General features: G+C 33.0%; 2 protein-coding genes and 1 long non-coding RNA gene across 11 annotated transcripts in view; 2 read left to right on the top strand and 1 right to left on the bottom strand.

The window, feature by feature from the left end:
- The window catches only part of LOC117161516 (beta-1,4-glucuronyltransferase 1), a 59,436-nt gene extending 52,091 nt beyond the window's left edge, over nt 1-7,345 (top strand). For 2 of the 3 annotated variants that reach the window (XM_033343101.2, XM_076625696.1), the window contains exons 4-6: nt 949-1,284; nt 3,151-3,393; nt 4,028-7,345. In XM_033343101.2, the coding sequence (XP_033198992.2) occupies nt 949-1,284; nt 3,151-3,393; nt 4,028-4,225 (777 nt within the window). In that variant the 3' untranslated portion in view covers nt 4,226-7,345. Of the gene's footprint in view, nt 1-948; nt 1,285-3,150; nt 3,394-3,719; nt 3,907-4,027 lie in introns of those variants that run through there. The other variant, XM_076625697.1, reaches the window with a different exon arrangement.
- Nucleotides 7,346-10,127: 2,782 nt separating this feature from the next.
- Nucleotides 10,128-18,294, bottom strand: Pp2C1 (protein phosphatase 2C). Of its 7 annotated transcripts, none has more exons than XR_013060442.1 (8): nt 17,670-18,294; nt 16,950-17,300; nt 16,648-16,868; nt 16,430-16,576; nt 14,914-16,298; nt 14,413-14,786; nt 12,297-12,354; nt 10,128-12,199 (listed from the first exon to the last, which is right to left on the bottom strand). XR_013060442.1 is itself a non-coding variant. In XM_076625695.1 (7 exons), the coding sequence occupies exons 1-6, from the start codon at nt 17,971-17,973 to the stop codon at nt 14,414-14,416; spliced, it is 2,781 nt and encodes a 926-aa protein (XP_076481810.1). In that variant the 5' UTR covers nt 17,974-18,294; the 3' UTR covers nt 10,128-12,354; nt 14,413. The 7 variants fall into 7 exon arrangements, 3 of the variants coding, with proteins under 3 accessions (XP_076481810.1, XP_033198991.1, XP_033198990.1); XR_013060441.1 differs by having other exon boundaries at nt 10,128-10,965; nt 11,910-12,745; nt 17,670-18,293; XR_013060443.1 differs by having other exon boundaries at nt 10,128-10,965; nt 12,093-12,745; nt 17,670-18,293.
- Nucleotides 18,295-19,239: 945 nt separating this feature from the next.
- On the top strand, nt 19,240-21,814 carry LOC143303793 (uncharacterized). The gene is made up of 3 exons (XR_013060449.1): nt 19,240-19,795; nt 19,853-19,922; nt 19,993-21,814. It is a non-coding gene; the product is annotated as an uncharacterized LOC143303793 (long non-coding RNA).
- Nucleotides 21,815-22,730: the final 916 nt, after the last annotated feature.

Here is a 22,730-nt window from a genome sequence, read left to right as displayed (position 1 = left end):
AGTCTTAGTCTTAAGAAGATGGGACTAACAACAAGAGCTCAGGTCTATTTCTACCTCTTTGCAATCAAACATTTTACTGTAACATGTTTAAAAAAAATTAAAAAATTTTCAAAATCGTTCTGTCCTTTCACTACCGTTAATAACACGTCAAATCTTTGGTAATAAGTTACAGAAATAGAATTGAACGAATTAAGTAAGGTAAGTGGATAATATTTTGCAAAAGTGAAATGACTTGGAGACAGGCGGCATGAGAAAATAGATTGGCAAGAGAAGCACTTCCTGCGGCTGTACTTTTCTGTGGCGAAACTCTGTTATTAATTCCTTCTGTATCACGACGTAACGTCGATACACGTGCACGTAATTAATTAGAACGCGAAATCACGATTGCGACTCCTAGTACCTCGAAATACGTGTACCAATTACACGTGTGAAGGCTCTACTTTGTTTCCAGGACGACTCTCTTACTGTCGTATTATGCATGCACTGCGGAAAGAAATAAACAGGCATTCCCTATCGGCCGCTGATTGGTTCCACGGTTTAATTACCACTTTCCCGACCTTTCATCTTGTTCCACTTTTTATTCTGTCTCGACAGAAAGTATTGCATCGTCTTTCCAATTCTGCCTATTCGATACGCATCTCATCTTTTCTACTATCTTCGCCTAGAGTCTTGAAAATGAACGTTCGAGAAAAATATATTCTAGGGAATTTACTAACGTACTAGATATCTGTTTTATTATATTCACTGAAGAAATAACCACCATTATCGTTATTACGAATTTTCAAAAATATTGGTCACTGGAAATTATTTTCTAGTAAAAATTTAGATAACTACAAAATAATCAAAAAATAAAATAGCTATAAAATTATCAAGTATAACCTTATACATATACCGTCCAGTCTGTAAGCTGTTATTATAATGTGTGGCACAATCTGCTTTCTGAAATAGGTACCCCCGACCGAGAAAGTTATGTCTGACTCGTATAACTGCACGCTGGGACCACCGTGGGTGAATGTCACGCTTTCAAAGATGTATAAAAACGAGAAGAAGCTGCTGTACCCTGTGAACGTCGGACGTAACATAGCCCGTGAATCGGCGCCGACGTTCTACGTGTTAGCAAGCGATATCGAGCTTTACCCGAATCCAGACTTGCCCGCGAAATTCCTCGAGATGATCAGAAAGAGGGATCAGCCCGCCCTCTACAAACCTAACCCCAAAGTTTTTGTATTGTCCATCTTCGAGGTGGACGAGAAGAGTCAACCGCCTAATAATAAAACACATTTGGTAAGTTAGAATTGGAAAACCTTGCAAATTTTTAATGTTAGAAATGAAATGAAAGTATTCTTATTATATATATATAAGAACATTTTATATTTTTAATGCTGGTATTTCAGTATTAGTATATACATGTATATTACAATGCATGCCTTGAAATAAGCATATTTATCTTTTAATCAGATGTTGAAATATTGGAGAAGAAAGTTACTAGATTGTCACTGTTCTATTTAACTACCATGTCGGATTGTACTTTCGATCTAAAACTTTTATTTTGTGTTAACCTTTTACGTTGTGACATTCGCATACAACCAAATGCCGCTATGCAACCGTTCACTACAGGATTTTATTTCAGTCCACGCACGGTATATCAATAGTATGCAAAATATCCAAAAAGCTGAAGATTAAATAACTTAAATAATTAATATTCTTTATTCTAAAATCTTATTTACGATTAAAGCTATTAATTACTCATCGTTACAAGTTAACCTCAATTACATTTACCCTAAACTAACTTAACCTAACTTAATTTCGCTCCAGATATAATCTAAATCTAACCTAATCTAATTAGCATTTTAATTGGCAAAAAATGCGAAATGTCTGCACCATCGTTATACAATTTTTATATCATTCTTTTTAAGCTGAATGCAGTGAAATTGCACGATGAAACGTATTTAATTACCAGTAAGAAGCGATCTTCACGTTTTTTAATCAGAGAAATACATTTTGCTGAACTTGGTTCATTCGCATTTGACATTTTAGTTGAAAACTGAACTTGGAGCTAATTAAACGGATAGGGAAGAGAGCAATGACGGCTGCATAATATCCGACAATGCGTTAAATGGCATGAACGCGAGGGTCGTTTAATCAGTGGCGCTTCCTTTGACCGTGGACCTTGATACGTACAATTAGCAGCGTTGCTGTGAAGTGCAGCTGGTCGCTGGCCGCACTTCTATGAAACATTCAATTCAATTCCACCACTTCTATGCACTATTCAATTTCATTCCATTTTTTCAAACGTCGAACAAGCCTTATTTCATTAACCGTGATACACGCTGCCTCCTGCCCCCTTTTTTTTCAAAGCATAAGCAGAGAACTGCGCCTCTTCAAACGGTGGTAAAACTGTAATTAGAAACGGTGAAATTATAGTCGCGTAAGAAGACGTTGAACCCGGATACTTTTGTAAAAAATGTTGTAAAACCGTTATCCTTTCGATGAATTATTTTTATGGCAGAATTTTATGATTATATTGTAACGAAAACTACCTTGTGCAACTAAACATAATGAAAATAACACACTAAATGATGTTATATAAATAATAGTATACGACTGAGTTAAATCAAAAGTTCTTAAACATTAGTATTTAGTTATATTAGCATATTTAAAAATCATTTAAATTAATAATAAAGATTAATTAAGTTAATCTTTGTAAAAGAGAAAAATTTATATGAATTGCGATAAAAGTTTCAAATGTGAAAAATCACTTTTTCGTTTCCAAATTTTCAATACTCAATATTACCGTAAATTATATTTATCTATTGTCAATTTCTTGTTAGTAAAATTATGAAAATTATAATAAACAATTTTCAACTTAAGAGTCCTTTTCTCCTTGCTAAAGTTTCAATAAATTATAAATTATGCGATAGCCACGTGTTTCTGAAGTAAACGGTATAAGTATATTTCTATATATGTGGACTTCCTACGTATTCTTGAACAACATATATATGCATATGTATATATATATAGTAGTAGATATATATTTATATCTACTTTATATACTTAAAAATATGTTTTCAGAAATTTTGAAAAAATAAAAAATGTTCTCCTTTCGTATAAAAAATAACGAAATAATTTAACAAATAATTCTCATTTCAGGCTCAGATGCTGAAGGCCGGCACGGCAATTCCCTTCCACAAAAAGTTGTGCTCCGGCTGTCATAACGTTCCTCGAAGTAAAGAATGGCAAGAAGCTGCGGAAACGGAGGATCTTCACGTGTTTCACGTCGGTAAGAGGACAGGCAGTTTCGTTCATTGGGAGCCGATTTTCATCGGCAGCAATAATGATCCTCTGTACGATGAGAGGCTTAGCTGGGAAGGAAAAAGCGACAAAATGACACAGGTACAAATGATTTCCGGCTTATAAAACAACTTGTGTCGATACAGTCACGACCTACTTTTATTTTTACTCGAAACTTTCAAAATATTCGGTAGAATCGCAGGCAATAAATATTTCGCAAAAAATTCGTGTATTTATTTTCATGTATCGAGTGATTCGTTCATATATCAATATCAGTGAGAAATAATTTCATGTAGAAAGTGATCTGACACTCTCAGAGTTAATCTACGTAGAGAGTCTATTCGTCCCTAAATTCGTGAAAGTGTAAACCGTTTATAAAAAAAATATTTCAACATTTGATGCACTAACAAGTATGAATTTTTTCAAAGAAATTACCGCCAATGCGTTTCATAGACTATGAAACGAAAATGGCGCCATTTGTAAGAAAGATTTATTGATCAATTCTAAAGGGATTTCACGTCATATACGCCAAGTTCATAAACTTAAAAACGGCAAGAAAAGGAAAAGAGGGAAAGAAAAGAAAAATACATACAAGATTTGCTAAAATAAGATATCGACAGTGATGCATGGGAAAATAAAAGATGACCGAAAAACCGTCGATTCATGTAATATTCATAAAACAACCTCTCCAATGCGATTTCTCTGAATCATTAACCCAGTTTGACTTTCGTTTTAGGGTTACGCGTTGTGCGTCCTTGACTACGATTTCCTCATCTTGGACAACGCATTTCTGGTCCATCGTCCAGGCATTAAGATCTTCAAGAAGGATGTTCACCGGGAGATGCTGACAGCGAAAACGAACGCCTTGATAAGAAAGATCATCGTTCCAGAGTTAAAAATTCTATATGGAACGAGAAAAGGCTGTGCCGTGTAGCCCGTGGAGAAACGAGCACAGCGAGTGCTCCACAGGTGTTTTCCAATTAAGCGGCAGCACCTGAGATCATTCTTGACACCAAGAATGTCCGAAGCTCGGCAGAAGATCAACGGCGGTCATAGCGCTCAAAGACTCGTTTTAATCGCCCGTGACCATAAGGACCACGCTCGTCAGCCATTTCTGGCCGTTTCCGGTGTCGAAACTAAGTTAAAGAACGTTCAGTGTGACTAACAGATGTCCACGATTGAAAATAATGCCAATTGAACGGTGCCGAAAGTAATAGTTACGCAGGTTAGGTTCCGAGGACGCAACCTCGCTAATGTTCTCTCCTCGTTGAAGCAACAACGACGAACCTTGTTTCTCCCCTTGTTGCTGAATGTTCCAAACGATTTCTTCAAAATGCATGGAACATCGATAAAAAGGTTCTTGTTATTGCTTCGACGAGGACACAACTTATGGTTTCAAATTTCTCCTATGATCGTTAGTTCCTGCAGTTCCTCGTTTCTCATCGCTGACTTCTTCATCTTCTTTGCAGTACAAAAGTGTGATGGCAGCATTAATTACAGAAAAGAGGGAATATTAATGAAAAATCGATTTGTTCAGAGAGACTCAAAGAGTGGTGTAAAAAATTTTGCTTTCTCACGATGATCATATTACGTAGTTCGTCTTCGTTATGAAAGGATCTTGTTGCGCATATTTTCACTTGAGAACGCGTTAGGGCGAACAATTGTACATATTTAGCGTTTTAAAACGGTGCCTCGTATATACTTGTACATTTACAAGAGTGTTGTGTGGTTTGTCGGTGAACGCGTGCATTTTTTTTCTCATTCCACGATTTCCCCAAAGAGGAAACGGAAGCCGTTTCTAACGCGAACGACTGTGGTCATAAAAACATGCCAAAAAGAAAAAGGTACACTGCTCAAGTCGACTAAGGAACACAGTGTTCGCATAATGAGAGAAAGTATTTTTACCTTTTTAATTGCTGTTAATATTATTATTTGGAGCAGTGGATGTTAGTAACCAAACAAAAACTCTGTAGCTCGAATTTGGATGAAAATTGCATTAGACTCAAAAATTTGGTTTCTATAACTGCCTAGAAAATTTATTCTTAAAAAAAAAAAAGGAAATTATGAGAAAATTATTTGTTATACCAGCGTGCAGAGTTTTATACAATTTACTGCAAAACCGACTGAAGCCGACGTTTTGTCGACTTAAGTTTTAATTTTATGCATTTACACGAACATATTCGAAGCAGTTTTTCATTGTTTTTAAAGTCAAGTATCTTGTTTAAAAAATAGAAACATACGAAACCAAATATAACTACTAGGTAGTGGAACGAAAAAGATATGAAAAAGGATGATCCATTACGCACTTGAACAACACATATGAACTACCCTTATATTTAATTAACGATATAGTTTCGTTCTTGAACGAATACCGTGGTAAAAAAAAAATCAAACAGGGACTATTCGCGAATATTTTACTCTCCCAAGACTGAAGAAACATTTGATAACAGTTTACTAGAACATTTATCCTAAAGATCTTTAATTAAAGAACGTCAAGTCATTAGTTATTTAATGATTCTTTTATTATAGTATAATCAATTAAGGCTAATATATTAACCTTTCTTTGTATATCTTTCTTCTATGTCTGATAAAAATGAATTGGTGCTTCCAATGCTAGATAACAATTACAGCAATCATGAATGGAACGTTGCATTCGCTTTTGCCATTAAAACGAACATTGCATTCGCTTTTACCATTAAAACGAGCATTGCGTTATACAAGATTTCTCATAATTAATAACAAAATCGATAATTAAGCTCTCAAACATTTTTTTTTTTTTTTTGGCACGTAAAAGCGCACCTAAATTTTGTATCATTATATATAAGAAATAATAAGAAATATTCATAAAAACGTAAAATATTTTTAATAAGCAAGGAATTATTTTTTCGGCCTTGATAAATACAACTTTCAACACAATCAAAATTTAATTAGACGTATAGCTCACTAAGTTTTAATCCCATTTTTATCAAAAATGAAATCCCCGATTAAAGAATGTTATTCCAGATTTTCGATATATTTTTAGTTATAGAATAGGGAATTGTTATCGATTTTACCATTGATTATGAGACACTTTGTATACAATGGAAATTGAAGAGAGTAATAATAAGTCTCGTGATGAATTTCACTCAGCTAACTAATCATTTGGTATCATTTCCCACGAAATCGTGCAAGATCTATTTCGTAACTGTACATTATTTGTGCTAATACTTTTACTCGATAATTACTGGCGAGGATTACGTGTGCGGAATATGTTGAAGAAGGAAGGCAAGAATTTTTATGCAATTGCTATTTGGTGTATCATTATACGAGATCAACTTGAAAAACTTTTCTTTATAAATGTGTCGAATGGTGTATGAAAGGACAATGTAAATATCTCTATATGTTTAAGTATAAGTACATAAGTATGACGTAACCGGTACTACTTTTACACGATTAATTAGTCACTAAATGGGAATTCGGAATTCTAAAAAGATATATTGTCATGAAATGTTCGACGTATCGAGATATTTGTGAATTTTCAGTAACATTATTTTTCAAGCCTTATAGATGATAAATCATAATATATTATCGAAGAAGATAGCATAATGGTACATATTTATGTCTGCTATTTTCGATAATCAAAACTTTGTATGTATCTGAGACGGCTTAGTTACTTATATCAACAAAGTAGTATTCCCATTTTCTATTTTATTTATCATGTAAAGCCAACAAAAGAGAATGCCATTGTTTAATGTAATACTTTTATTTAGCCATTTAAATGTTATATGTATAATATGAAAAGAACATTCTTGTGAAAGGTGGGAAAAATAATGATTAGGGATGAATTTTAATTTTTAACTTTTATTTTAATCGGATTGTGCAATTAATTTCCATCGTAATGGATACCGTGTCAAAAAAAAAAAGAAAAGATTGTCAAACAATGACGGTAAATGAGTGAGATAACGATGAAAAATGTGCATATTCTATATCATTAAGGATATTTTCATTAATGAAAAAACTAAGTATGTATTTTTAGGTAATGAATTGTAAATAAAATTTAGAATCTTTTCCATAAGAGTAACTCGTTCTTTAAAGAATAAATAACTTTTTTAATGTGAGTACTCTTAATGGCGTGTAATCGTATGCAGTGCACACACACATATAACATTACATACATATATTTGCAATATTTTTTTTATCACCGCCCCGTATAATCTGAAAAAGGCTATACACGTGTACATATGATCTTTCATGATAATAAGACTCATGTAGCAAATGAGTTTAGTGAAAGATTTCTCAAATGATATTTGAGATGAATTTTTAGGGAAAACGAGAGTCTGACTCGTGTTTTTGTGATAACCCTAGGGCACAAACTGACTACTATTTTAGTAATTATGTTTCACTGGTTGTAAAAAAACAAATTCAATTCTCTAGCAAATTATTTAATTTCTAATAACAGTGAAGAAAATATCATTTCTACATGCGGTACTTGAGTCCTCTTTTTAAATTTCTAAGCCTTCTCATGGATTATTTTATTTCTTTAGCAAGAAATTACGTAATCAGAATCTAGCAAGGATAACTTATGACAATTGAACGAATCATAAAATATCATTTGCCATGATCCATATATGAAAATATTAAACAATTTTTTTTTTTAATTATTTTTTCTTATTATTGAAAATTTAGTAGACGATTCTTATAATATTCTATTCATATAAATAATTTGGGAAGAAATGAAATTGTAGGTGACATGGTATTTTCACATACGAAAAGAGGGTGATTACTTTATTTTCTTGAAAACTCAGAATTCTATGAAACAAGTTCCTTTCATCCTCTTGCCTTTTTTTCCATTTATCGGGGCTTTGCAATCACGTATAATGATTGCTCATAAGTAATAACGTGTATTCTGTGCCTTATCGTCTTTGTCATTTAATGGGTATGCGTATACATATGGTGCATGAGAGTGTGTTTGAACTGAAGCACGTTAAAATGCCGATTCAATTACTCTAGATAGTTAATTGTAATAATAAATGAGTTTCATGGTGTAATAAATCTTTGAAATATTCATGGCTACAAAAAGAAAAATGAATTACATTTTTAACATATAATTGATAATCGATAATGCATAATTAATTATTGCTACTAATTCTTCTAATAGCGTAGTAAATTTTACTGTACGACATCGTTATATCGAATATTTTAACATTTTCCGATTATTAATTCTTTAGAGATTCATTAAGATATAATTAAATATTCTACAAAATGTTCTCCTTTGTATATAATTCATTTTTTCTTTTTTTTTAATGAAATATTTTCAAATGATTTGTAACACTTTGTGATACATTTTATTATTATGACTAACACATTGATGAATTCAATACACCTTTTGTAATAACAAGAAAAGGATTAATATTTCTCCTTCTATTGGATGTTCAGTCTGTTATTGTATCAATTTTTTTAAACTTCATTGATTGTATACTGAATTAATCTTTTTTAATTAGGCACTTTTATATAAATGAGTACCAAGCTGCAAAAACATTATAAAACTATGGAAAAAATAAATAAAATTACATATATGTATTACAAATACTAATGATACAAATTTTCTGTGTTGTTACAGTGTTGTTCGTAAAACAATGTATTGCTCTTAAATAATTTTAGACTATGATCCTTTATGGCAATTCAAATATCTTCAATTTGATGAAAACTTGTAACAATTTCCGCGTGTCATGAAAATTAAATTAGCAGAATTGTGCAATCACACTATCTTTTACCATATTTGTAAAAATATATAAAATCTGCTTTCATTGTCAATACATTTTATTATCAAAAAATTGTTTTTACATTTTGGCATAGATGCATTAAGTAATTCAGTGTTCTTAAAATGAAAGTTTGAATAATCAGAATTTGATATAATTCTCAAAATTTACACTAATTATTAAGTGAATGTTTTCCTTGCATAGAATTCTGAAAGATATATTAAAATAATTAAAAAAGATATAAATATAATGTTAAAAAAATAGTAATGCATACTTTCTAGCATACATTTTAGGTTTACAAGTTTCAGTATTATCTTGTAAAATTGCAGATAACTTTTATAAGCTTTGGATATTCTATCTGTGAGTTTAATTACAAAAAGACAAAAAGAAAGAAAAAGAAAAAATATGCACTTTGTGTTAGATTATATACAAGTACGAATGATAATTCTTCTAAGGAATCATATTCTGTCGCTTCTTATATTTCTATTTAAATTGTAATCCATCACCAATACTGTATTTGGATATCTTTGTGCGAGTGATGGTTTCAAAACAAAGGGAAAGTATTTATTATTGATATATAAGTTAAATGAATATCTAGCATGTACATTGTTATGTATGATATATAAATTAACATTATACCTTTAAATGTATGTGTATATGAGCTAAGCATATTCGTGAAAATGCCTATAAATAATATTATGAAATCAGAAAAAGAAAAATCTGACTTATTTGTGTCTCTGTATATATGTAAAATTGTATTTTTTCAAATAACAGCATAGAAATATAAACAATCGTTTAAATTATTTTTGAAATATCCAATTTGCATCTCAGTACCAAATAAGTTTGCTGAATTTTATTTTATTTGATTTTATTGAAGCATAATTTCAGTCTTCTAAGAAGTATAGTCTAAAACAATAGAAAGAACAGAATTAATTTGATTCTGTACTTTATTAAGAATTGTAAACTTTTTAAACATTTTTATGACAACATAAATAAGTAGATAAATATTTTTTCCATAATTCAAGAGTTATATTCAAGTTTCTAGGCAAAGTACAACGAAGGCTTATGCTGGTATTCGCGAAGAAAATATTTGCTAAAAACATTTGTATATTTCAGTTTATTTAATTAAAATATACAGATTTGAAACGTGATCACACATTTGTTCGAGTATGCCTCCTTCAACCTATGCTTAACCTGAGATAAACCGCTATAAATTTCCACTCTCTATACAATTCTGTGTTCCTCTGTTAAATCTTATTTCTTCCTTTTCCCGTTTATTTTGACTCTCAGAGAAAATACTTAGTTTTTCTATTTATTTGTTTTTAATTCACGTCCTATGTAACGAATGTTAAATCTACAAACGCAGAACTAGACGGATCCTTTTTTCCTCGTCCACTCCTACATTTCATTTCCTTCGTTACTATTATAATTTCTCATGTATATAAATAAACGCTAGCGAAGATTTTCTTTATGTCTCTTATGAGCACAATCATCTAAATCTTTTTTTTTTAATTATATCTACATGTAGATGATTTACAAATATATGCGTTTTTATTTTACAATATGTATGTATATATATGCGCCTATATACTTATATATATTTACATACATATACAGTATATCTATATGTATAGATAGTGCTACTTGATCGCATGCACCAAGAAGCGATAGTGAAATGTTCTTATTTTATGTATCTCAGATTTTATCTACCTTGTAATATATTTCTTTCTTATCATTTGGTGTTTATATTTTCACTGGGTAACAATGAAAAAATTACTTTCTTCTTGGCTCATGATATATGTATGAATACACTTTATACATATATATATACAAATTTCAATGGTAACTATTGTAGGCACGTGTCATTATTTTCTTTCCTTTGTCATACTATTTTCCTCTCTGTTTTTTGAAATAATTATGTCTCTCTCTGCACTGTCTATAATAAAACAGAAAGATATAAAAATATTAATAAATTCGTACAAGCTTACGCTTCTGAATGTCTTCATTTTCTTTTTTCACTTGGTCAAATAATCCCGGAGAAATGGTAAATTTTCATCAAGTATGATCACTGTACTATTTCTATAAAAAATATTCCAAAAGATAGAAGTCAACTAAAAACCATGTTATGAATAATCTTATTTTAACATAAAACACCCTCTAATCTTCAACAAACATTACTCTAGAGGATATACATATGTATATGGAACAAAATTGTAACATGTGGATGAGAATTTACCATCTCAATCTCTCTGACCATATTATTACTTCAGCACACATGCAATCAAACTTTCAAAATTATCCTGAAGTAAGTTTCACGCTATTCGCAAATTTTAAATAAACTTAAAAATAATCACCGCATTCGTAATAAATGAAAAAAAGCCTCCAATAGAATACATTTCTATTTAACGATTTAAGCGCATAATTATACGAAACATCTGCATCTCAATCATCGTTTTAACGATTCACTGTTCAACACATCTCTAATTTTGCGAACTTCGAAAGGCGACTCTTGTACATTTTTGCGAGCAAAACGCGACTCTGCGAACCGTTCTTTCTCAGTACCCACAGTCTGCCGTGTTTCGCCCATAAAAATATATATGAACCACCTTCTGATTGTTGCAAAATTGAGAAAAAGTTAAAATTTGTTGAAGAATTATTATATATCCATACAACAAATAAATTTTTCAATTCTTTCACTCACTCGTTCGTTTTCTCTTTTTTGTAGCTGCTATAAATATAATCTAAATTTTGTATCGTATAACAGACAGTCATTTTTCGTACCGCTTCGTACCAAGGTAGACGCTATTCAAAATTATCGTCGTAATTAAGCGAACGACTAAATACTTACAATAGTGAATACAATAGAATCGAACTACTTACGAGTCCCTTTTTTCGTTTTTCCTTATTATATCGAAAGACTTTCTTAGATTTTGTGCTGCCATTGTATAAAGTTAAATATAAAAATTTCATGATTATACACGCCGGTTTTCCCTTAATGTCGACCGAACGAATCTTGAACAGTCACCTCCATGCTTGGCCAAAGCGGATCGCTGTTTTACGTACCTACGTACTAGATATTTTCATTTTCTTTGTAATCTTACTGTAAGCAAATCACATTTTCTCTTTAATGACTTGTTAGTCCTCTTTGAAAGTCGCTCCCACGTAAAACACTGGAACATTTAAAGGAATCATTCAAAATAATTTCTACAAATCACATACACACTTGTAGTTACAGTTATCCTTTACTTCTTTTACTCTCATACTCACATATTTTATACACATGTTCGTGTTCTTTATCTTTTTCTGTTTCAAGCTTCCTCAAACTCTATAATTAACAATTTAACAAGCTAGTCAAACATTAGAAAGCATAGAATTAAGAAAGGAATCATTTAATATTAAGCTGACAATTAATGAGATACGCCGTCTTATTGGTTTCAAAAAGTTGGAAATTATTTAAAAAAAATTTTTTTAACAGAACCTGTTTTAAAACTATGCTTTTCGACCTAGTACCCAGCAGGTCTTAAGTTATTCATACAACAAATTCAACTTTTTACAAATTGTTCTTTACAAAATCATCTATAATGTATTGTACAATTTCTCTAATATTTTAATATTCGTTATACATTACATTGTAAAAGGTCTAACTTTACTTATGTTAAAATAGTAATTTCTTGTTCCAATTGTTGGTAATACTGGGTTCCAACTGGTTTTGTAATCTTAAACAATAATAAAAGTCTTAATATATTATGAAATAATTACTAGATAAAGCAAATGTTTAGATTATAGTATTCATTTTAATCCTACAAGGTGCTATGCTTTCTTAAGAAAGTGAAAAGTGATAGAAATGTACCTAGTTAGCTTTCTGATGGCAAAATCTGTTCAAATGAAGTAGCATGGTGATCTATTACTTGAGAAAGAGGAATATTTTACTCAAACTTGAAAACCGATAACACTGATTTCTGAAAATCAAAAACTATTCAGAAACTATTACCACGGCATGAAAAAAAGGAAGTATTGCTACATTCGGGAAATTACATACGTGGATAACAGTGGAGATATTCCAATGTATAAATTACAATCTGCAGGAATAGTATATACAATTGGAAAGAAATACACATGCAATTTATGATTGACATGACGTTAAAATCTCAGTTATCGAAACCCCGATTAATGGAACGATCGATTAACGAAAAATTCGATTATTGGAACATCGATTATTTAACGGAACGTTCGATTATTCGAACGGGTTGTCTAAGATGTAAACAAGAGAAATATGTGTTTATGTTCAATGCGTGTATGTATGTTGTGTTTTCATTTCGGTTATGCTTCCTCTTTCTCTCTAATCACTATTCATTGTATGTAGGTATGTACGATGTCTTTGGGTTATTATTAGCATTTATAGATTAGATCCTATTAGTAACGTTCTTATTGCTTACTACACACTCAGAAGCATTCGTTGCTTTAAAAACGAATTTAAGATGGTTCAAAGCACAAAGAGAGAGAGAAAGAGAGGGGGGGAGAGGGAGATAGATAGATATAGATATAGATAGAGATAGAGAAAGAGAGACAGATAGAGTACGGCTACTGAAATAATAACATTGAAAAAAGTCGCCCAGTTGGCAGCTAAGTAAGATTGGGAGACAAAAATGAACACTAAAGAAAATTGTTAAATCTTGATTCAAAAGCTTTTGTATTTGTGTAATACTAATATATCTGTATGTATCTACAAAATATTTCACATTAAATGATCTTCGTTCGTATAAAAACAGAGTTACTCAATTATCCGTATGGACGTGCCATGTCTTGTTTTGAATAATCATATTAATGTATGCATTTTTCTAAATGGAACATGAAGAAATACGTTATACTATTCGATCGATTCTACATTATTGCTAAATATCTTTCAACGTGTGAAACTATGCAAATATGAAAAATACGATCAACTCTTGACCCGTAGTGTGCCGTGGAAGTAGTAAAACTTTACTATGTATCGATAAGAAAATTGTTATCCTACTTAGTATCCTCATATACTTATTACTAGCAAATTGTTTTAAGAAGAAGTTAGAACTATTCTAAAATAGGAAACGATGGAAATCGTTGATGATTCTTATTTTTCTTTGCTTTTTTTAACAATTGGTCCATAAAATGCAAACCCAATTCCATCGAGACATTTGGAAAATTGAGACAAGAGCTTGCCTATAGCATCTTCAAGTTTCAAGATAAAATGCAACAGTATAAACGAGAATAGTTAATCTCTCTCAGTTAGATATACCTTTCCATGAAGATGAAAAGCAAGACGCAAAGTGAAGAAAAATTTGGTGAGGGTAACAAATGATACCCTGTTTAATGTAACAAGCAGTGTAATTAATATACGTTACCCTACCTCATTTTCCAAGACGTTTAATGCGAGATCGCGTGCTTAATGACCTAGCACTTGGGTTATAGGGTGATTTGACTCTCTTAGCCATTCCGGAACTAGAGTTACATCCGGTGTTCGTAGGACTAATCGTAGAGCAAGCTCCGTTCGCAGTATTACTGCTAGTTTGCTTTATACTGGACGACAAGGAGGAAGACCTTACTCTATTTGACTGTAGAAATCCATTATTACTAGAATGCTTCAATTTACACGGTAAAGAGAGTCGACTTTGCTTTACTATTCCGTACTGATGTACTAATTGTGGAGATATCGTGTGACCAGTTATGTCTACATTACGTGAACGTAGTGTTTTTACAGGTGTCGCTGCGATAGTATCTGACCTGGAATAAAAACAAATACAAATATATCAGGTAAGGAATTGCAAAATCACTTCGCGCAAATGCAAGCTTAGTTTCAATACAAGTTAGTAGACACGATAAAAAAAGATCAAACGATAAGGAAACTAACCTGAGCCAACGTTGCGGAACAGTCGTATTATCTGAAGGACCTATAATAGACACGGCTCGCTTTATCCTCCGCTCGTTACAATTATTCGATCGATTACTTCTTCCCTGATCCCACTCTCTTGCGCTGAGACTAGCAGCCCACAATTGTTTCAACAGACCTTTGAAAGACGGCCTTCTGATAGCTTTCACTGGCGTAGCTTTTTTCTCCAAATTTCTTTGGAAGCTATTTAGCGACAGTAGCCTTTCGTGTACAGGTACAGTGGTAGCAACAGCCGTAGAACGAGCAATATTGGAATCCGTGCTAGGCCAGCTCATACTACTACTCGCGTCCTTTGTGGCTTGATTCGCTGGATCGTTCTCATCGACCGGGTTCGGACGATCCTCCGATCGCGTCCTCCTTTTAACGCATGGTTCTTGTAACATACATGACTCCTCAATCGTGTTAACTACACTCTGTGATATTGCACTGTGTCTTCGTTTAGTAGCAACAGCACTACCGCTCGTTTTGCTCGTCGAATTTCTCACACCTTCCTCCACCGTGTTTCCCGATACTGACACTTTCGTACTACGCGATTTAAGTCTAGAATTTACATATGTTTTTGTTTCCAACGAACTAGCATCCCCCAAAGTATTTCGCGGATGTGTGGTTAGGCTGATCCTTCTCGTGCTTCGAACGTCTCTTCTTGAGGTTGAGAATAATGTTGTTTGTCTGTGACGAGATCCATTTAATATGTTAGCTTTTACTTCATTCTCATTAGAGCTAGTACTCGCTAGAACTACTTCATTGCTCTCTGTGGTATTAGTAACGACTGTGGAAGAATGTGTACCATTACATTCACTGGAAAATGCACTTTGGTGTATCACATTTGAAACATCAGGATCGTTTTTCATTTCTATCTCAGGTGATTGCCGAGATGATCTCGAATTTTTCTGCTCATTTAGTGTATTATCTTCAGTTATCTTTGTTGGCTGTCCCTCGTTGGTCTTGGTTTTTTCTACTTCTGCCTCAAATTCGAGACTATTTACTTCTATACTGTTCTTTAATATTTCATTGGATGATAATTCTACAGGTTGAACATTTCCATTGACCAAATTTTCTGAGATATCTGCATGTTTTTCATCTTTTTGATATTGATTTTCTTCAATTTTATCTGGAGGTGTACATATATTATCCACATATGATTCCTTTCGATTCCCCTCAATCTCATCTGAAAAAGCTGGTACAGACCGGTTAAGATCAACATAATGATTTATTATAGGGGAAGGCCTTGGTGTACTTGGAGAGACTTGATTACAGGTATGTCTTGTTGGGGCTTCTGCAAGCGTAGCTGTAGGTGTGTGCATAGTACGATGTGTTACAACACACTCTTTCTGGCTCAATATAATCTTGAAGAACCAAAAAAAACAAATTTGTTTAACAATATAACCAACATCTTTCTTTGTATCTTCCAAATCATTTTTTCCTTTTTTTAATGATATTATTAAAGAGTGGATGGATAATGTTTAACCATACATACCTCACTACGAGATGGACCTGGTGGATCTAACATTAATGTAACCACGCTTGTATTATCTGCACGTAGCCTCTTTAATGACCATTTTTCCAAAGCTCTATCTACTAGACTTTTCGAAGGATTTATCCACAGTTGAACATTATCAGCTTGCTGTTTAAAATAGGAATTACAAATATGTCTCTGTACGTTTAATATCTTATTCAAGTTCCTTTTAAACATACCCCATTACATGTTTGTTGAGAAGCAATCAGATGTTTCTCATTATGTCTATCTGCAGCTTGGACAATAGCCACTGCAGCTTGGGGTGTCAACATATTCCACAAACCATCTGTTCCAAAAATAAGGCAACGATGTGATTCCACATCAATCGCAACTACTTTAACATCTGGTTCTGGAGACACAACAAATGTGTTCAACTCTGAGTTATAACTCCAAAGATCACCTATAAAATACAAAGTTGTTAATCATCTAATGATCCATACATTCTTATAGGTTTTTCCCTAATATTTTAATAGCAATATACCTAAGGATCTAGCAACAGCAAGAAATGGAATTTCATCTATATGAGTTGACCTTCGAACAGGTCCTTTGTGCCCAATACGAGGTCTGTTCCAAACAACTCTTGGAACCCCAGACTTGCTAACAACTTTACCACCAGACTGACGTATCCTCATCATTTCTGGCCCACTTTCCGGCTTATGGTCTTTGGTCAAAGCTTCTGCACGCCATTGAGGATCACCATCTGCTTGGTATCCCAATATTATGCCAGAATCTCCTACATGACCCAGGTAAATTTTACCTTTACGAATAAAGGCTATACTAGCCGTGGTCCCGGCCGTAGATGGTAATCCGGATGCGGTTCTCGGCCACTTGTCTATCACAAAAATACATCCTCGTCAACATATATTTTCATTGAGAATTCCTGTCGAAAACCACATTCTACGATTCTTTGCTTTATAACGAACAAATAGCCCATAGAAAAACAAAAGATATCGAATATTTTCTTTCAACTACTTTTTCTCAGAGTTTGAACTTTCAGGTTAGCTCGGATTACATAACCTAAATTCTAACCTAATCGAGCATAGGTGGTGGGGGAAATACGCGGGACAATGAGAGAAATTCTTCAAAAAATAGTAGATACATTAAGTTTCTTTGTAAATACGCGTGAAAAGTGATGAGATTTGGCGGGAAACGAGTGAAGTAGTAGAAATAACGGAACAAATGGCGGAAATAAGATTCCTACCAAGCTCCCGCCACATCGCATAGTGCGTGTTCACGTATCCGTCTTTGATGGCTCGCAGCACATCCTCGTCCCGATCGCTCCAAAAGTTCTTCTGCTTGACGATAACGTTCATCAGGTGTTCTTTAGCAAATGTGGCAGCTTCGCCGCCTCCGTGGCCGTCGAATATTCCGAAGAAGGCATACTCCAGATCTTTGTCATCCGGTGTCGATTGAAAGGCCACGCTGAACATGTCCTCCATGTACTTACGACCGCCCTGATTACAATGTCCGGTCACTCTTAGGTTAACCCCAATACTCAACGGCATGATGGAACACGCCGGTGACCACGGGATGTCAAGAAGACGAAAGTCTATCACTTCTTTTAACTACGCACTGTTTCAACACTCGACACGCACAGGGAACGGAAGCCTCGTATTTACTGGGTAGGTCTGCGCGTAGCTCGAGGGACGCACACACACTCCAACGATCATGGCCCCACACGGCACAATGACGTTGCGCGCACCGGAGTAGGGCAGGAGGGGTCGTCCCCTCCACGATTTCACCGTCACCAATGTGCCTACCACTATACTCCGACGTTTCTCGAGAATCTTCAAACCGAGTGCTTTTGAGCAACGCAATTTATTTAACTGGGAACCTTCCTTAACCTATAAACACACCTTGATTAGTCTATCTTAGAACTATAGAAAAATTATTTATTATACCTTAAGAGGTAGAAGTAATCCTTCAAATTGGTACAGTATAGTTTGTAGTTATAATGTAGTAGTAACTTCCGAACATTTTAGGTTTTCTACCGAGCCCTACTACGCCCTTCCTTAAGAGTTACTTTCGACTTGATAAATTTCTTAAGTTTCAACTATAAATATTAACCACCTATATAAGCCTAATTCTTAAAGTTATTACCATTATTATTTCATAATTACAATGTATATAGTACTAGTAATTTCTGAACATTTTAGACTTCCAACTTAACTCTGCTATGTCTTTTATTACATGTTACTTTCGTGACGACAAATTTCTTAAGTCTGAGTTATAACTATCAACTACCTATACAAAATTAGTTCTTTAAATTATTAGTGTAGTCTATAATTATAATGTAAATACATAGTATTGATAGTTTTTGAACATTTTAGGTTTTGAACTTAACCCTACTACATCTTTCATTATAAGTTGCTTTCGACTCAGTAAATTGTTCGAGTTTGAACCAGATAAGTATCAGCCACTTACATAGAAGCATTTTCGAGATATTAGTATACATTGTAATTACAACGTAATATTGGTTGCATCTGAACATTTTATATTTCTAATTTAGTCCTACGTCCTTCGATTCAGTTGTTAACAAATTTCTTAAGTTTGATGAAAATACTGAAATCACTCGTTACGTTAAACATTTTTGTAAAATATTGAATTTCCGTTCTGAGGCAGAAAAATTGCAGTGGCAGGGTTTCAAATCGATTGGCGCGCAGAAAGTTCCACGCGGAAGCGTATACGATATATGTATACATTATCAATGCGTTCGATAATTTGCAAAACGCATCATGTATACGTATTTCCAAGATAACTATTCCCGTTAGTTCGATTCTCATGTAGCATATGTTCCCCGACGTATAAGTTAACGTATAGCGGTTCCATAATCACGATTGGACGATTCGATTTGCCGCGCTTCGAATTTAACCGGGAAACTAGATGTGCCCCTTTGAAATTTCCAAAAACTCTCCGTAAACAGCAACTTGGTAACATTACCTCGGTTATATTACCCTCACCGACGACCACCACACGCAGAGCGGTATCGCATCCCCCTTTCGTTTCACCGTTTCCGCCCATCCCCACTGTCGTGGAAACTTTTACCCCTTCCCTTCCCCCACCATTCCCCTGACATAGGGCCGGCCCATCAACGTCGCGGTGCTATTCATGCCGCGCATCTCGGCTCACGCAGTTGCTGCGTTGCCATGTGTTCTCCGACGAACCTGAACTTTCTTGTCCAGCTGGTGACTCTCGAAGTCTCGAACATGTCTTTTGCAAAATTCTTCCCAAAATTAAAACATTATTTTACATAAATGCACATTATAACATACAATCACCTTAATTATCAAAGTATGATAATTTTTTGTAAAAGAGAACCAAATTGGGGTAAGGATAAATAAAATATGGAATACTATAATACATAATATCTTTGGTCGTTTCCAGATTTAAGTTTCCCTCTTCGTTTGAATATATATTTGCATGTTTTAATGTTGTAAACATGTGACACAAGTTTGTAAGATATAGATATGTCGAGAATATAATTTGCTGTTAAGGAGCGTAGAATTATTGTTTCGTTTTTTTAGGTGGTTTTGCGGACGTAAACGGGAAATGAATGCGAACCAAGTGGAAAGCAAACATTCTGTTTTGCCAGGCTGTGCAGTTATCTCTTTCCAAGAGCAAAACACGGGGCACGTGTTTGAACTTGTTCGCCTCACGAACTGGCAACGTTGTACTTCGTTCAAAATAGCACTCCCAGCTGGCGGCTTTCGCTTAACATCCGATAGGCTATAGTTTGATGAGAACTGTTTTTTACTTTATCGCTAAAGTAGAACCGTTTTCGTTCATATTTTGTTTTCTGATTTCGTTCGCCAAAATCCACGGTTAACAATTTCTATGATTCGCTAAGCGATCGGAGATACGGTCGATATGTGTCATCGATTGCATCATCTCTTCGAAAAGATGGCTGTTCTTTTCTGCTTGGAAACAGTTATGCGGAAACACGGCAATCAGCAATTAAGCTATTTCTTTCGAATTTATTATTAATATTAGATTTGTTATGTGATTAGGACTGTTAATTTTCCAAAGATATAACTATTGCAATATCCTTATTGTTGAAGCTTGATTACTGATTGTACTGTTAAATTAATAAATGTAATAGTTTTAAAAGTAAATGAAGTTTGGAACTGTCAGAACAGTTGTCGCGCTACCATCTACCGACAATTGGCAGAATTACCGAAAGATCAGATAACAGAAAATGATACAAAAATAAACGCGTAACTAAATAAATAAAGCTGCTTTTCGCAAAGCACTGAAGTCTATTTAATATCTGTTTGCAAAAACAGTATATATAACAATTGTTGAACAAAATTTTGCTATATGAAAATTTTCAAATGGTTCTATTATACCGACGCATATTTTAATTCAATGCAGAACACTTTGCAAACAGAAAATTGCGCTGTCTTATATACACATACACACAAGCGCGTGCGCTCACACACACAATCTATCTATAATAATATAATATATATAATATTATAATAATATTATATATATATCTTTATAATATTCGGTATATAATTACAATAATGATAATGAACCATTTTCATGAATATAATTAATATAATTCAAGATAAGTAATAGAGTGAATGTAAATCTTTAATTAATCCTTCCTGAATTAATTAAATAATTGAACAATTATTGAGAAGTGTTAGCAAAATACAAATTTAAGATATATTTCATATTTTATGTAGTAAGTATAAGACAATGTATGATTAATTACTAACGAAATTATTTTATTTACTATTAGTATGAGTGGAGTTATTCTTTCGCGGAACAACGGGATGCGAATTTTAAATCTGTTTCCAACGCGACGGGTTGGATGATTCAGGAACCTTCTCAGGAATTAGGAACAAGTCGGTGCAGGTTCAGTCTTGTCCAGGCAGACCTAACGACATCTTCAAAGTACTGACGTGTTGTGTTACTAAGCCAAGCCGAATGCATCGATTGTGTCAGAGAAAATTGCTTGATGACGTTTGTTTCGTGATACAGTATACCGGTCTTTTATTTCAAAAGTATCATTCACTTCGCTTTATGCGTTGATTCTCTCATGTGTAATGTGTATCCTTTTTGCAATTGAAATTTGTTTCTCTTAAATGCTAATACTAACCTTTATGTTTACATATTATGTATATCAGTATGTATGTCAGATCAAAGTAAACTGAATATCCTACTTGAAATGTGATGTTACATTTAATAAATATATGTAGTTATAAGTACATACAAGTCGTCTGTGTTATAACATAATGTTTTGTCATTGATGGTAATTGTATTATATTATTAATAAAGTATGAGTGAAATTATTATTACGGATAAATTGATTCCTTAATTTTTATTTTGTTTTATATGTTGGTGTTTGTAAGAATTTCTCATTTTGTAAATAAAATTTAAGACGATGTAAATATAACCAAATTTGTATATAAACAAAATCTATACAAATAAATATATGTCTAAACCTTGTAATAAATTCTCGTAATGTAATATTAATAATACGTAATTACAATTATTTTGATAATTTGATTTTTTTATATACAATATTTCCCCTCCAGTTTTGTTTATTTTAATACAAATTTAATAAGCATATAAAAACAACATTTTGGTACAAATTATATATAATTATTTCTCTTACATAATTTTGAACGTTTTGTATTTTTATCAAAAGCACTATAGAAAAGGATAAAAGAATCTCTCTTCGATCGTCATTTTGTCTTATAGATTCTTGCTAGACTTGATGGCAACTTGACGGAAAATCAAAATATTGGTAAAGGTATATTCAAGAAAAGTGGGTATATGTATATACTTGGGAAAAGAACGGAAAATTAAGCATATATCTTTGTATTATGAAATCCTACTTATTTGCTCTGCTATCAACAGAGGCACAGGAACATTATGGAGGCATCGGACGAGGAAACGGAATTATAGAAGGGAGAATATCTATATTTCGCGATCTAACAATATCGACCCATTAGCCAATGAAATTGATAATGAATAAATAATTTCAGGCCATTCTTTTATGAATTTTTCTTAATAATAAAGTTTTACTCAAGTGTAAGTATAAAAATATAACGTATAATAAAGAATTCCATTAGTAAGAAGCTATATGTTCATAGAGTACTACCATATTGATGACTTAAAAATTAAGGTCTGTTAAATGAATTCCATCCATTTTATTTTTAATAAATAATTTTTGTTTATACATATTATGTTTCGAAATAACATATATACATAGATAGTTATCTAACTCGGCGGCACGCCGTCGCCAATT

This window comes from Bombus vancouverensis, chromosome 16, assembly GCF_051014615.1.
Source record: "Bombus vancouverensis nearcticus chromosome 16, iyBomVanc1_principal, whole genome shotgun sequence".
NCBI classification, from domain to species: Eukaryota; Metazoa; Arthropoda; class Insecta; order Hymenoptera; family Apidae; genus Bombus; species Bombus vancouverensis.
The sequence above is the reverse complement of the archived record's forward strand: the minus strand, read 5'-3'. Positions and strand labels throughout refer to the sequence as shown.

Excerpts from the sequence above, each read along its gene's own strand:
- Pp2C1 (XM_076625695.1), bottom strand. The coding sequence starts at position 17,973 with ATGCCGTTGAGTATTGGGGTTAACCTAAGAGTGACCGGACATTGTAAT. Across the intron at positions 16,577-16,647 it reads CTCAACAAACATGTAATGGG|CAAGCTGATAATGTTCAACT; the intron begins GTATGTTTAAAA and ends TATTTTAAACAG. Across the intron at positions 14,787-14,913 it reads GTTCCGCAACGTTGGCTCAG|GTCAGATACTATCGCAGCGA; the intron begins GTTAGTTTCCTT and ends TTTTTATTCCAG.